Consider the following 15,454-nt stretch of genomic DNA (forward strand, 5'->3'; position numbering starts at 1 on the left):
AAGTTTGTTATTCCTCCATCCACAACGTATTTGCTTGCTGATAGTTGGGCGTTTTCTTCAAGAAATAAACTGTCGCGGATTTTCTGAGATTTATACCCCTAATCTTGTGTGAATATTGTTTAGATCGGATGGTAGGATTTCGAATTAAACTATCTTCACCGATGACACGGTGGATGAAAGTGACATCAGAAAGTCAAATAACTTTTACTACTTTTTCGAGAGCTGAGTTCATTTGTAGCGAAGAAGCCATGAGGAAAAAAAAGAGCTATTGCGTTTCATTGTTGGACACTACATAATTTGAACTGCATCAGAGCTTATTCCTTTTTGCTGAAAAACGCTCAGAAAATCCTTTGCTCAATTTATCATTTTGTTGTGCAATCCACATGGTATAAAGAAATTTCTGTTTTGTGAAGTACCCTGCCATGTACTTCCTTGAAATGAAGAGATAAGTCGCTAACTTATTATCTCGCTTCACTTGGTTTGAGACTACGGCAAAAAAAGAGCAACCGCTTTGTTTCGCCGTTGACTAAAGAATACTATAGATTTAAGTGCCATACTAAAATTGGTTAACATCATAATCGCTAGTTCTGCCGCCGTTTGATAGGAGAGTGGTTGTTGATTTGGGCGCCAAATGTGCTTGCTACGTCCTGTAGGTGGCAGAGTAATCAAGGTTTGGGTCGACGATCGGTGGCAGTGTCCTGAGAAAACTCTTTGAATGCATCACGTGTTATTCGTATTCCTCCGGTACTCCCTCACCCTAGAAGTACATTTGATTGTCGCCTGGATTATGCAGAAAATCATCACTTAATTACGGAGTTAAAATATTTGTCGGCACGAAAACGGCTTAAATGATTGTAATCATAAAATAAACTGATAAATTATAGCAAAATTTTGGTTGTAAATATTTTAATCGTTATGGGAAATGGGCTGTTGAGTCCCACCTACTGTATATGTTTTTAGTATGAGTGTGAGAAATTCACTGGGGAATTTAACTACCGTATGTGACAGTAGTGATGCCATCATTGCAAAACACATTTGGCTTCGCACGCAGCTACACTAAGTTCGATTCCAAGCGGAGATGCCCTCTGCTTCAACAAAGTTGAAATCTTCCATCTTCGTAGAAATTTAACGAACTTTGACATTACCATCAATTTCAAGCGAAGATTTCTTGAATTCAATCCGCATCTCGTGCAGACATTCATCGCGGCATCTGTCAGATTTGAATTATTTGCCAGCCTCCTCTGGGTCGCTCGCTATATTACCTCTATCTACTGCTATCTATAGGCGCTTTCTTATCACCTCTGCGTCTTTCCCTCAAGGACAGACTCCTCTCAAGGCTCGGAATAGCGAAGTCAAAGCGAAATAACGATTCATTTTTTTAGATCTGGAGCATACTCAATTCGATCGTATTTCTCCTGAGTCAATTTGTGATACGTAGGTTTGAAAATAGTTACACCGAAGAGTTTTTAAAAATCTCTTATGAAATCAGATTTAAAATGTATTCTCTAGAACTTTTTTTCTATTCTCGTTTTCTCAATTGATGTGTTTCAATAACTAATTTAATTTATTTGCATATATACATGCATTTCTAGATTTATATTCGTTAGATTTCGTTAGGTTTTTATGAACGAGAGTGAATTTATTAACATGAATTGACGTTTAATAATGCAAATATTACCTTCATTGAGCTAATTTCGCTGAGTACATAGCCAATTACTTACCAAAAACAACTAAGTAATCCTTCTAGGAATTCACGTATCCACTTCACTTCTCCACGTATCCACAATTTTGCGGAATTAATAATTGCTAAAAATTTTCTTTGCATGCTTTTTTGTGCACATAATTATTATTTTAATGGGAGGCATTGCAAGTGTAATTATTAGGGGTTGAGATGTAAAAAACGTATCTCCTTTAGCATATCAATTAAAAAATAATTTTCAAAATATGCTTTTATGTTGATTTATTAGTACCTACCCGGTTGGTTTAATTGCTAGTTTTACTCGCATTATTTTTTTGAAACGCTGTTAAAATTACTACCGTATAATTTTCCGCGAAGAAAGACTCGCACACTACTCGACATTGAATCGAAAAAAATCTTCAAATGCTCCTTTTGGAAAGTTTTGACGGATAATCAAATATTAATTAATGAGTGTTTCGGCGATTGGCTAAATATATCTCCTGACTGACTGACCTGACCACATGACAACAGTGCAATACAAAAAAGATCACAGGATTATAAAACTAAAATTCACGAAGTGAAAAAACTTGTGACACGGGTCATAAAAACTGTACTCAAAATTCATAAAATAGATGAGGAAAGACGTTTATAACTTACTCTTTAATTGATAACTCAAATTCACTCTTTTAGTCAAGGGGACTCCATATTGGAGGCCCAATTCCACCCCATAAGGAGTTGATTTCTGTTGCTACTTCGGTCGCATTTTAATCGGTTTTCAAAAATGTTCGCGGCGCGGTGATGAGTGAAATTCCATCCACTTTTTTCCAATACTATGCAGTGTAATGTTTTGTAATGCGAAGAATTGCATGGAAAGGTTATGAATTTGATAGATCACAACATCATGTCTATAAATTTCTGTTAACATCCCTAATCATTCCTTATTTCCCCGTGAAACTCGGATCAATTTTTCCGTCAGCGACACGAGTTGCGAATTTTTTAAACCTATTTAAATGCGCGGTGGTTAAAATAATGCACTCAGAGGCCAAATTGAGGATCCTCTTTTGTAACAGTCGCGCTTTTAGTTATGGTGAACATGGCATCGGTCATAGAGCCGTTTGACTCGAAGGAAATAATAGGCTCACATGGAAGCAGAATGTTTTGTTTGCTAAAACAGGGTCGCTAAATGTAAATACTAACTCTTCTTTTTTCTACTCTGTAACGCGGATTAGGGGCTGTATCCTAGTCGCGCCCACCTTCGTCGTGGCACTCTCGGTAGCCACAGGCAACCGCGAGCAGGGTAAATCGACAACTCTTCAAGGATGACAGGTAAATCTCTCGGATTTCCATCGGCGTAACTTCTTCAAACTCAAACATTTTTTGGTGGCTTACTTTGCCACCGTCCTAAAGGAAAATTAAGCTACCGTTTAACGGCTTAGTTTAAAGAAGTTCCCCGAGTATAGAAACGAGTGATTTAACTGCAAATGATTCACGGGGAATGATTTAAGGTTTTTTTCTGCAAGTACTATTTATGTTTAGCCCAGTAATTAGGATCGCCCGTCGATAACACTATAGTGTGCAGAATGTTGATTAAATGAATTTTATCTCCCCGCACTAGTAACCCCAGCACTGCCAGTGCTGCCAAAGCGTATCGTAATCTGCTAGCAGTTCCGCGCAGCAACAAATGACGCCGCTCAATTGATGACGTTTTCTTCTACAGGAGCTACTGCGGCTGCTGTAGCCCCACACTAGCGGTTAAAGGCAGTAATAGCGGGAGTTTTATTAACACAAGGGATACGGCTGGCGATTTATCTTCCATTGTGCATCAAAATTGAGGCCACACCTGTGGTAATTAACGTGATAGGGGAGGATATTTGCGTAAACGTGACTAGAGAAGATCTGGAACTGAATATGTATTTCCAGTGTTAAATGTTAACCACATCATTCACAAGTTTCTGAATGGATTTACTACGATTATGCTTACGATACGCAAAAGTAATATTTTTAAGTCATCGGCAATAAAATCAGCTTCAATTGTGTTTTTGTCAATCCGTTTACGTTTCAATTAAAACTTATTCCAAAGAAAATTTGGTTATTTCTCATGGGGCCATCGCGATATGATGGCATGTTTAATTTACTTTTCAAGTTTATTGCATTATATTTACTTTCGTTCAATTTGAATGCTCTTTTATCCTTCATTCCATCACACAGCTGTGCCGTATTCTAGTTTGTTATATCTGACGCATTCACAAGACTTCAATGCTGCTGATCTTATTGCTATTTTCATTATCAATACAATTGTTCCGCTAAATAATTGCCAATGTGACTACTATTCCGATATTACAGCGTCTACTGCAGTGGCAGTATTGCATTCCATTCCATTATTCTGCCGCACAACTCAATTCTGACAGTAAATTTCGGAACGCGCCCCAAGAACGAACACCTTCGATATCTCTGATCATCGCTTCGCCCGAGGTACATTTTTGCCATGAAGTGTTGTCGCAGAAATTTAAAAATTAATCAAGCAAGAAAACTTAGCATTTGAGCTTTACTGCTGATGACACTGCTATTTTTAAGGTCCCAAAAAACTTTGTGATCACGTCCTGTATGCCGCCAAGAAAATTGACGCGCACCGTCAGCGTAGGATTACTGTGCCCACAGCTACGTCTATTATATTTTTCCTCTCGTGTAACTGTCAATTACTTGAGCGGTCGAGCCAGCTGAAAGTGCGTCGAGTAGGAGTATTTTTCTTTGCCTGTAATTCTATTTTACCATTTGGGATTCCCGATGCATGGATGAAATATTCAATATCTCCACAGAAACTGATAACAATTTTTCTGTCTATGGAAGAAAATACTAATGTTTTTTTCTATCTGGGAAATGAGACTCGAAAGACCAAATTTGTGAACTCCTTTTGCTTCGTCGCCAAACGCTGCATCACTCGCTTCCCGCCCGCCCGCTTCCCGCCCGCCCGCTTTCCGCCCGCCCGCCTGCTCACACCGCCCGCTCCCTTCCTTGCAGACCCGGAGCTGAGGCTGGCGCTGGCTCCGCCTCCGCACCACGCGGCGCCTCCGTCGCCGCCGCCGCACCAGCCGCAGCAGACGCCGTGCATCGCGGCGGGCCCCTCTTCCCCGCACCACGGGCCGCACGCGCCGCCGCACCACCTGCAGCAGTGCGCCATCTGCGGAGACCGCGCCACGGGCAAGCACTACGGGGCCGCGTCGTGCGACGGCTGCAAGGGATTCTTCCGTCGGTCCGTGCGCAAGAACCACCTCTACACGTGCAGGTACGCATCGCGAATTTGGGACGGAAGGGGGGGGGGGGGGGGAAGATGGGTACGGATAAAGTTTTGCCTGCACTCAGTGCACCAACCAAATATAGGAGTAATGAGATGTCTGGAAATCGGCATGAGCACAGTTGCTCCTAAGGCAATGTTGCGGGGTCGTAGGGAGCCTCGAGACTACTTTTGACCGGAATGACCGTGACCATATTGCGCTGCGATTCAGAATTCAGAGGATGTAGATGGCGAGTGCAAACAGAGGCGGACGGGCGGGTAACATTTGAAGAGATTGCAACCATGAAGGTGACACCCTAATCAAAGTTTTTATTTCACTTGCTTCAAGAAAACTTAGTTTAAAAATAATTAATGTACGTATAATTGAAAGCCTTACCACTACGCATGTCTGACCTCATGCGTATTATCACTATCTAGGTCAGTGGCGCAGCGAGGGGGGGGGGGGGTTTGGGGGATAAAACCCACCCCCAGAGCTCAGAGAAATTTTTAAGTTTGATCCATTTTACTTATCTGGATCAGTATTACTTATAGAATAAATATAGGACTTATCACATATCCCTCAGAAAGTTGATGCGTAGTTTTCCGCGGCGTTGTCTAGATGATGTCTCCATGTTCTTGGGTTTCACCGCGTGGATTTTCTTTGTGACGACAGTTTCGACCTGAAGACGCCGGTTGGAATACCGGCGAAACTGTCGTCACAAAGAAAATCCACGCGGTGAAACCCAGGAACATGGAGACATTATCCCTCAGAAAGCCGTAAAACTCGCCATTTGGAACCATTATTCTTCAAATTTTTATGGAGGAGGGCCCCCGCAACTCCTGCTTACCCTGATAGGTATGCAATACCCCCACACCCGTAAGTATTAGTCGAGCCTAAAACCTCCTCTAGCCTTAATTTCTAGCTGCGCCCCTGATCTACAGTCCGGCCGCCGAGAGTTGTCCGATGACAGGCAAAAGGGGTATGGGGCAAGGTTGCCAGGTAAAAAGGAAAACGCCCACCTCACGTGTAAACAAAAGGCTTCCCTTAAGAAAGGAGCCAGAAGGGACGACGAGCGTGAAGGGCCAAAGGAAGAATCCCTCGTTTTGGCAATTCGAAGAAAGGGCTTGCTTTGGTGGTTCAGGCTTATTTCGGTGCTTCATATGCATGTGACAACGTTGTATAACTAGGCGAGGTGTGACGTGCGTTTGATTGGCTGCAAACCGTTCTGGCGCAGGATTCTTCGCCCCTCCTTTAGAACTGTCATCGGACAACTCTCGCCGGCTGGACTGTAGGTATTGCATACTACCATTGGCGCCGCCCGAATCGTCCCCCAACCCCAAAAAACGACCTTTATTCACCCCGTAGTGCATGCACATAATATATAAGTAGCCACCGCTTCATGGACTCGGTTGCTTTTGTCGGAGAAAGAGTTTGGCATGAAAGTGAGAAAGAGCGCACCCAGGTAGGATGCTGAGGAGACGAAGCCGCCGACATTCCTCGCGCGTCCACGCTGACTCAGCTGCCTAGGTTCGTGTTTCTGCCGCTGACTGGCGCTTCTATCTCCTGAGCGGATACTCGTTGAGCTTCACAATCCCAAGCCGCCTGTAAATGTGTACAAGAGCGTTCAAGGTGGCTGGCTGCACAGTGGCCCAAAGCTGAAACCAACGTTTTTTCTCCGATTTCGGTAGATTTCGTAACAAGCCTACCTTTTATAGTCGTCTCTAATTCGCTTTATTGTAGACACGGTAATTTCCGAAGTTTTTCACAAATAACTTTCGATCTCTCTCACAATATGGAAAGCTAAAAAATATCGGTCGAGCTCGTAAACGAGAAATATAGGACCCTGGGGGTAGTAATTGACAGGGTTTTTATAATCAAGAAAAAAAATCACTTTACACTTTCTGATTCCAGAAAAATTCCATTATATGCCTAAATGTAAAAGTTGTTAAGTTTTTAAGAAGAATTAAATTTATAAGGTGGTTACAAATAAATTTTATCCGAAAAATATTTCTTCACTGACCAACCCTGATCTTAAGGGTTGAAAAATTAGTAGACTTAAGGATTCAAGAAGCATTAACTCCGTGGGTATTAACAGCACAATACTCCATTCACCCACAATTGCATGGAATTTCCAAACTAATAGCTTAGAGTTTTAGAATGATTTTTTGTGAACACAATTATTATTACAATGGGAGGCATAGTTAGTGCTAAAATTAGCGGTTGCAATTTGAAACAATTGTATTTCCCTTAGTATGTTCAGCAAAAATTCCGATTAAAGCTGTGCGAATTTGTCAAAGTAGCGACTACAACTTTAATTTGAAATATTTTCGTACGAACCAGTCTTAGAACGTAGGGTGCCAGTAAACTGATGCTGATGCCTTTAGTTTGGGATAACAATTTTGAGACAAAGAATCGAGGGAGGTATTTCTTTATTATCTCTCGTAAATTATTTTGTGGCTATAGTTTTCACAGCTTGGTGGGTTAAGGTAAATAAATTATTTTTTTATCATTGTTCAACTTCTCTAGCATGATCCATACTGAGCGAAGTTATAATAGCAATTATTACTCATTTGACCCTATCATCAAAAATTGTATAATTGCTTTCTGACCTCAGATTATTGCATAAGCCTTTAGTCATTGATGTTGCTGCAAAGTTTAGATTGCCATGAATTCAGGGCTTCAAAATTTAAAAGTTTAGTTCTTCTTGACCTCGAAGTGATTGCTGTTTTGTTTTATTCTCTTGAAAAAACTTCCTAGACGACATTTTTTTTTATTTTACGCCCATCAAGGAAGCAGCTGTAAGCCAAAGTTTCAGTATACACCCCCATTAATGAGAAGAAATTAAATACCTTACACACAATACGAGGAATAGGAGCCCCTTTACCAATAAGGGAAAACAAGAGGTCTCTATCTTTTACTGTATTTCCGTAGTTGATTGTTAAAACAACGCGGGAACGATCGTCAAGGTTCCAGAAAATTCCGGAAACATTCTCAATCTTCTTAGGCGTTATTATCTCATCTATTTGCATTTCATACTCGCATGGTTATTCTTTTATTACTTCTGCAGTAAACACGATTTTACGAATTTTATTTAACTCTTTAGATATAGGTAACTGATCATTTTCAACATATGTGCCGCGAAATATCCCGACTCATTAACGCCATACCGAAAGGAGATTTTTCTACTGGCCAAAAGTTCTTCGCGGTTTCTTGAATTTTAGATGGAATTTTATCATTACTAAATAAAAGCCGTTTCCACTATCATCCCCAGAACTTTTTCATCTGCGTTCTATATTTATGTTTCATAAAGATGTTGTCTGTTTGAAATCTTACCCTGGGATTTTCAACGTGTATCCTCCTCGGTTACGATTTTAAAATATTTTTTTAGCAAATGCTGCCAGTACGCCTAAGTGAGCGCCTGTGGTGGTGGGAGCATTACTATCTATCGTATGCTATATGGAAGGCCGATTTTTTTAACCCATATTTGAGACTTATGCTCGTTCTATGAATGTAGCATAAATTAAAATCAGGGATGGGGAGTAACTGGGTAAAAGTCATTTAGTTACCGGTGTCGATTACACTTGCGGATTTTTCAAAACTTGTAATCGTTACATTTGAAAAAATGTAAAAAATAGCTTGTAATCTACTCACTGCTTTCTGCCAGTAAACGCTGCTTTCCCATTATGACTGCACCCACTGGCTTATGCCAGTGGGTGCAGTCATAACGAAGAACTTTGAGTGAACTGAGGCATTCTTCAACGCGTAACTCTGCCTAAGTCCAATGAAAAGCAAAAAGTGTTAAACTTGCATTTTCAGGAAACATTCAATAGATTTTCCTGCAAGAATTTCGCAGGCAGTTTTCCTAAAAGTTTTACGTAACTATACTCGTAGTTCTAACTGTATTTGAAACTGTGAGTGGTTAATTTTCCACCGATACTTTTAACTAATTACAAATTTTAAAAAGTGACTCTAACCAAGCTAAGTTACTTTTATGGTACTCTACCCATCTATATGATTAAAATAACTCCTGAACCCCTATGAATTTGTACCATCAGATAGTACAAATGCAAAAATAACAGATTTAGTTTTGGCTTCTAAAGTAAAAATGGACCTAAAGCGAGCCACCACTTGAATCGCGAAGTGAGTCAAATTCACGTGAGGGCGAGCTTATCTTCAGTCGGCAATGATTTTGAAAGCAGACGAAAAAGGAGCTCAGACTGAATAAATACTAGAATGCTGCAGACGGTTGCCCAGTAATCAGACCCTATGGCCTACACTGAAACCCTCCAACTTCAGTATTATTGTGGGAATTGGAAAAAATTATGAAATTGGATGTACATAGAGAAATGTTTTTATAAAACCCCGAGGTCACACTTACTCCGTATGCTTTGATGAAATATTCATCCAAACCTTGATTTGTGCCACAATAATGTATGAATGATCAGTAATGGGAAGTTGCCAAAGAAAGGTATAAGTAATCAGTCTAATGATAAGTAATAATAAATATAGATGAGTAATAGGATGGATACATATTAGGCCAAAATTAAAGTATCTTTTGAAGAACTTTTAACTAAAATTTTAAATAAAAATGAAAAGAAAACGTCGTCGTAGTCAGCTAGACATATGCATTACGTGAGCTCAGATTTTACCATTTTATATTGATTGCCTTCGCAACTGTTTACAGATACCGCGTGAGCAAGAAGGTTATGAGTTGGTTTGGGAAGGATGCGTGGACGTACAATGGGAACTTGGTGCTTCATCAAGTGGCAGTTGCGTGGAATGAAGTCGACTCAAACAAAAGAGCTGACAGTCTCTGCTGCATTTCTGGGCCTTCCTCAAATCCTTTGGCACTAAGCGATTTTTGGTGGCATTGCCAAGAGGTGAAAGGCGAATTTGCTGGGATCCAAAGTTGGTCGTCTCTATTGGAGCATTCCAATTTCTTTTCAACGAAACAGGTCGAGGTTTCGTTTCGATTCCATCTTGCCATTCTCGCGACGCAAACTAAACTATAACTATAAGGTTACTAAATAACCAGAACGCTTATTGCAGTTGATTTTACATTGACGATGAGGAATTTCATAGCCTATCCAGTATTCTGTTTTCATTTAAATTTGATTATCGGAAATCATTCGAATTCAAAGTTAATTTTCGTATTCATATTCGGGAGAACTTACACAACTGAGGCAAAATTAAGGTTTAAAATGTGCGGCTTTCGAATTAAAACGTTAAGTGGTGCTACTTCGCACTTGTCAGGCCGTAGTTCGAATACGCGGATAGCATATGGTATCTTGCACAGATAGATTTAGTCGGTGACCTTGCTACAATACAAAGGAAAGATGCGCGATTCGTCAAAAACTGCTAAGAGTGAACAGAGCGTGTCACACCGGTATTACATGAATTAGGTTGGGAGCCGTTGGAGACTCGGAGGCTATGAGCTAAGCTAAGATTGCTTGAGCAATGAATAATAGATATCTTTGATAGCAACACGGAGAAAATCTCATTAGAACCCCATTTTATGTCCAGGCCAGACGGAAAACTTTAGGAGATAAGCGATTAAAATTTTTCCTAGATAATAACATTGATGAATTCTTCTTGGGTTTTTACACCAGGTTAATTCAATCGTATTGGCCGACGTTGTGTGATATTGGACATTCATTGGGTAACACGCCTTGAAAATGAAATACAAGACGTCTTCCGAAACGTCGGCCTATACGACTGAATTAACGTGGTATAGAGCCCAAGATGAATTCATCAAGTTAGAAGATATTTTTCCGAAAGAAAAGGTATAGAAGTTCGTTTTTCCCCCGATCAATAAAGGACATTAATAAATGCTAGGTGGGTCTTCGATAAAGTACTTCCCTTTTCATTTGTTAATGGCTGGTGTCCTAACACCCCCCGCCACACTCCTCTTTAGGCGGATTGCGCGGTAGTCTGCAGATGTAGATGAAGACGTGCTGTTGTTCATTCGAAAAAAAAATTGAATGAGGAATTGGACACCTCTGTTGTTTAACTGGCAAAGCACTTGGCGCTAAAATAAAGAATCTGCGTTCGATTCTACGTCAAATCGAATGATTCTGTGCAATTATTTTGGAGCCACTTGAGACTCGAAGGCCAAGCATTAGGCTAAGGCTGCCTGAGCAATTAAGAATAGATATCTTTAAGAGTGACACGGAGAACATAATATTAGGTCTCACTGCATAAAAGACTTCAATAATTGCTTGAAGCGTCTCAGAAGTGAAATCACTCTGTTGGCGTAGCCAGGATTTTGAAATTTGGGGGTTTCACCGGAGATTTCGGGGCCCTTCCGGGGAATATGGAAAACACACCTGGGAAAAATTTCGGGATTCTTGATGTTAAGAACGTGATTTTTAGGACTCAAAAACAGTAATTTTGTAAGAGTATTTATTAACAGTTAATTATATAGGTCATCTTACCTGTTTTTAGCGCCCCTTTTATAGGCTAAAGGATTGAGTTAGGGGGGGAGGTGGTTGTAACCAAGAAAACCTCCCCGTGGCTACGCCAATGAAATCGCTTCAACGTACAGCCTCTTTTTTGTAAAAGGCTTGTGATCTAACATCCCCACATGCCCATTGAAGCGGCTTGCGAGGTAGTATACTGATTTAGATGAAAATATAAGATTAGAATATGATCACTCCAGCCTTTGATGGCCTCTTCTACCCCCCCAATTCCCATTCCAGTGCTTTTTAATCAACCAGAGAGAGTGGAAATTCCTGTAAAATCACTTCCTTCAATCATCCCGGATGAGGCTTAGAAGGAAATAATATATTGAATCACATTGGATCCCTGATGCGGATTCCAGGGTCATTATGCATGAGTTTATCTTTAATTTATTTAATACAGAAAAATATTCTCGTCCAGGGACGTTTCTGCTAGTTTTAGTGCTCTTTTGAGAACTCTGAATGCACTTGTTGAAATGAAAAAGGTTAAAAAAGGATTTACGATCTTTACGATAATTTAATGCACCTCATTAATGTCTTTCCATTTATTTCAAGGTCTAACATCAAATAGTTCCCCGCGGAGACAGTGTAGTTTTCTCGAGGAAAACGATTATGATTTCTTGTAGAAGTTTATTTACTTGCGCAATTGGCTTTGAAAAGCATAACCATGTTGAAAATTGCCTATTGGCAAAATTGATTCAATTTTAAGAGGGATAATTACCCATAATTTGTCATATGGGCACATCATCATTGCCACTTCATGATTTGGATGAATCCTCCGATATGATGGCATGAAAACGACATTCATTTGTTTTTATGACAACAGAGCAGCTGGATAACAGTATACACAATAATAAGCATCAATATAAATCCAAAAATAACAACATAACGCGAATAAATGCATGAATGAATACGTACCACCGTCACATTATTTTTAAAATGTCACTCTGGATTAAAATTATTTTTAGAATTAAAAATTAAAATATAATTTTCCCACTTTATATAAATATATGTAATTTAATTATATAAAATGACCGTGTACAATTACCATAAAGCTTCATATAACATACAGGATGGCAATTATTATCCATATAAATTGTAATTTAAGTAATAATTATTATCCTGCGTGATGTGGGTCATTTTATATGATTATATATTATACATTTACATAAAATGGCAACATTGTCTTATAATTTGTAGTTTTGATAATCATTTTTATCCTGTGTGATATTGTGTCAAAGCTGCCATTGACCCTACGGTAATGTAATCTCTCTACCCGCGCTTTCATGTTTGATTAATTGCTGTAATTTTTTGCCATTAGTCCTAAAGAGCGCCAAAAAGTCTTTTGTGAGAACGGGGAAAATTTGTGGCGTTACTCCCACTGTAAAATCTGACCAAAGCGCAGTTATCTTACTACTTGTTAACTTTGTAATTCTTTTGTTTACATTTGTGCTTAAGCATTGCGATCTCTTTTTCGCAGGTTCAGTCGCAACTGCGTGGTGGACAAAGACAAACGCAACCAATGTCGCTACTGTCGCCTTCGCAAGTGCTTCAAGGCCGGCATGAAGAAAGAAGGTGAGCATTGGAGGGATTGCAGTCGAATGCCCATCGCTGCGAACCCTTCTCCTCAATGCAGTCGACCTTTGTCGGGAAAAATTCATGACGCTACCGTATGCGTTTCATTATAATGAGTCATAACGGCAGTTTCCTAACATGCCATAATTCACTGTGATTAATGAATATTTAAACATAAATAGAAATCCGCCTCCTTTCTAAAACGTCACCGATTCTACGCGACAGCCTTTCGAGCACAATCAGTCCAGGACCCTTTCTTAAGGCCGTTTTAAACGGAGCACAGAATTGGGCAGGTTAGAACTGCATTAATTTCTAAAATGGCGTGGAATTGCGCGAATGCATGAACGAAATTAAAACAGGGGCTATTTTGCCATCTCACGTCCATGAATTCCCGAATGTGTTCGAGCAATACACTGCTTTACACGACGCAATTTTGACTGCTCCTTCGAACACACGTCAGATTGTGCAAGTACGTGCCCCGTGTAAAACGGCCCTTAGGGCGGTGGACGGTTATAGCCAGAGGGCGCCCGCACAATGCAGGGGGGGGGGGGACTACTGGAATGATCCACAATTATTATTATAGTATTCTACCGATTAAGGTAGGTTTCCATGGAGTATTCAAGAAGTGATCTGGGAGCCTCCCTGTCCTTCCAGCACTGCCTTCTTTAATTCACTGTAAGGCCTACTCTTTTTCAATCCATCTAAAAATCCTATTCTTTTCCTTCCCCTCCCTCGTTTCCCTAACATTCTACCCTCTAACCCCATTTTCAACATCCCCTCACCGCTAAGCACTAACTCCATCCATACCTTCTGTCTCCTCCGTATCTCATCTAAAAGCTGCCTCTCCTCGCCAACCATATCCAGCACTTCGTCGTTCCTTTTCCTCTCCGTCCATTTCACCCTCTCCATTCTTCTCTATACCCACATCTCGAGTGCCTCCAATCTTCTCTCGTCTTCTTTCCTCAGTGTCCACGTTTCCCCACCGTAGAGAGCTACACTCCAAATCAAACTCTTCACTAACCTGAATTATATCAATTTAAATTATTGTTTTGTTTACGGAATACGGTGCTAATTATGCTGTTAAATATGGTATCATTGAAATCAAGTCAACTGCTCGATGTTGGTATTCTGACAGTGAAATTTGTGAGTTTCGGAGCAGGAGGGCGCCAAAGATTTCCAGGCTGGAGGAATACGACCCCGGGTCCCTGTGGCCCACCATGGGCCTGAATCAGTCCAAAGCATTGGAAGGTAATGGAGCCTTGAATTGAGAAAAATGATGACCCAAAGAATCAAAACCTTAGAGCCGTATTCCAGATCGTTACTCAAGTCTTGATCGCGACTCAAACTCAACTTGGTTTCCACGTTGATATTAAGAAACTTCACTCGAGTCCCAACTCAAATTGAGTCACCAAGGCGTCCATCGCCTCAAGTTTTTCAAATGAAATATCTCCCGTCAAAATACTTCCTCGTGTGATATGATACTTAAGTAATGCTACTGAGCAGGAAAGCATGATTTAAAAAAATATAGGTAAATGCACTGATTGGTACTAAAATAGTGGTTTTCATCATTTCCGACTAAATGAGAATGATGTAGACTACTTCGCCTCCCACTTTGTGGAAGACCAAATCTCTGCAAAAATACACTTCGTACTTTGCCACAATAATTTTATTACCGGTACTCTTCTGAACAATTTTTAAATCCCATCCATGCCATTTTCAAATCCCATTTGGGCAGTTTTCAATTAAAAAAATGCTGTAACTGGTTGCCTGATAAAGTTTTTTTTTTGGAAGAGCACTAAATTTTCACAGTGACATTGATAAATGCCTATACAATATTCTGCTTTAATTTAAATTGTATTATTGAATAAGATTTTGTTTAAAAATGTATGCATCTTTTCTCTCGTTTATCATTAATACCCGATTGACTTTTTCTTTGCAGAGTATTTATTTCAAATATTATTATTTCTATGCAGAGTATTCAAAGTTAGCATTGCAGTGCCACTTTAGCATGTTTAAGAATCTCATTGTCTTTTTAAGCGGCGGCATAATTTTAATGATAAACGTAGAAAATAACGATACATATATGAAAGGAAAGTTTTTATCTTCGGATGAAAACCGAATTATCTTCGCATATAAATAATGGTGTGCATCCCAAGCTAACATATGGCGAGGAAAGTGCCAGAGAAAAACTTCATAAAATTTAAAGTTTTCAGGGCAAGTGAATGATCGCATGTTTTTTGTTCGCAGCCGTTCAGAACGAGAGGGACCGCATAAGCTGTCGGAGGCCCAGCTACGAGGAGCAAGCCGCTTCCAACGGACTATCGGTCGCGTCGCTGCTCAACGCCGAAATGCTCTCCCGACAAGTGGGAGCATCGCTCGAGGTGAGTGAGTGAGTGAGCTCTGAAGAGCGTCTGCCAATCCCATGCGTATGCAATACATGAAAACAAGTGAGTCCTTGCGACCGAGTTTTC

At 40.1% G+C, this 15,454-nt stretch overlaps 1 protein-coding gene across 1 annotated transcript in view; it reads left to right on the forward strand.

The window, feature by feature from the left end:
• LOC124156433 (hepatocyte nuclear factor 4-gamma-like) overlaps window positions 1-15,454 on the forward strand; it is a 58,940-nt gene that overhangs the window by 23,943 nt on the left and 19,543 nt on the right. The window contains exons 2-4 of the mRNA XM_046530988.1: window positions 4,697-4,961; window positions 12,889-12,983; window positions 15,231-15,364. Of these exons, the coding sequence (XP_046386944.1) occupies window positions 4,697-4,961; window positions 12,889-12,983; window positions 15,231-15,364 (494 nt within the window). The remainder of the gene's footprint in view (window positions 1-4,696; window positions 4,962-12,888; window positions 12,984-15,230; window positions 15,365-15,454) is intronic.

This window comes from Ischnura elegans, chromosome 1 (genome assembly GCF_921293095.1).
Source record: "Ischnura elegans chromosome 1, ioIscEleg1.1, whole genome shotgun sequence".
In the NCBI taxonomy this organism is placed as follows: Eukaryota; Metazoa; Arthropoda; class Insecta; order Odonata; family Coenagrionidae; genus Ischnura; species Ischnura elegans.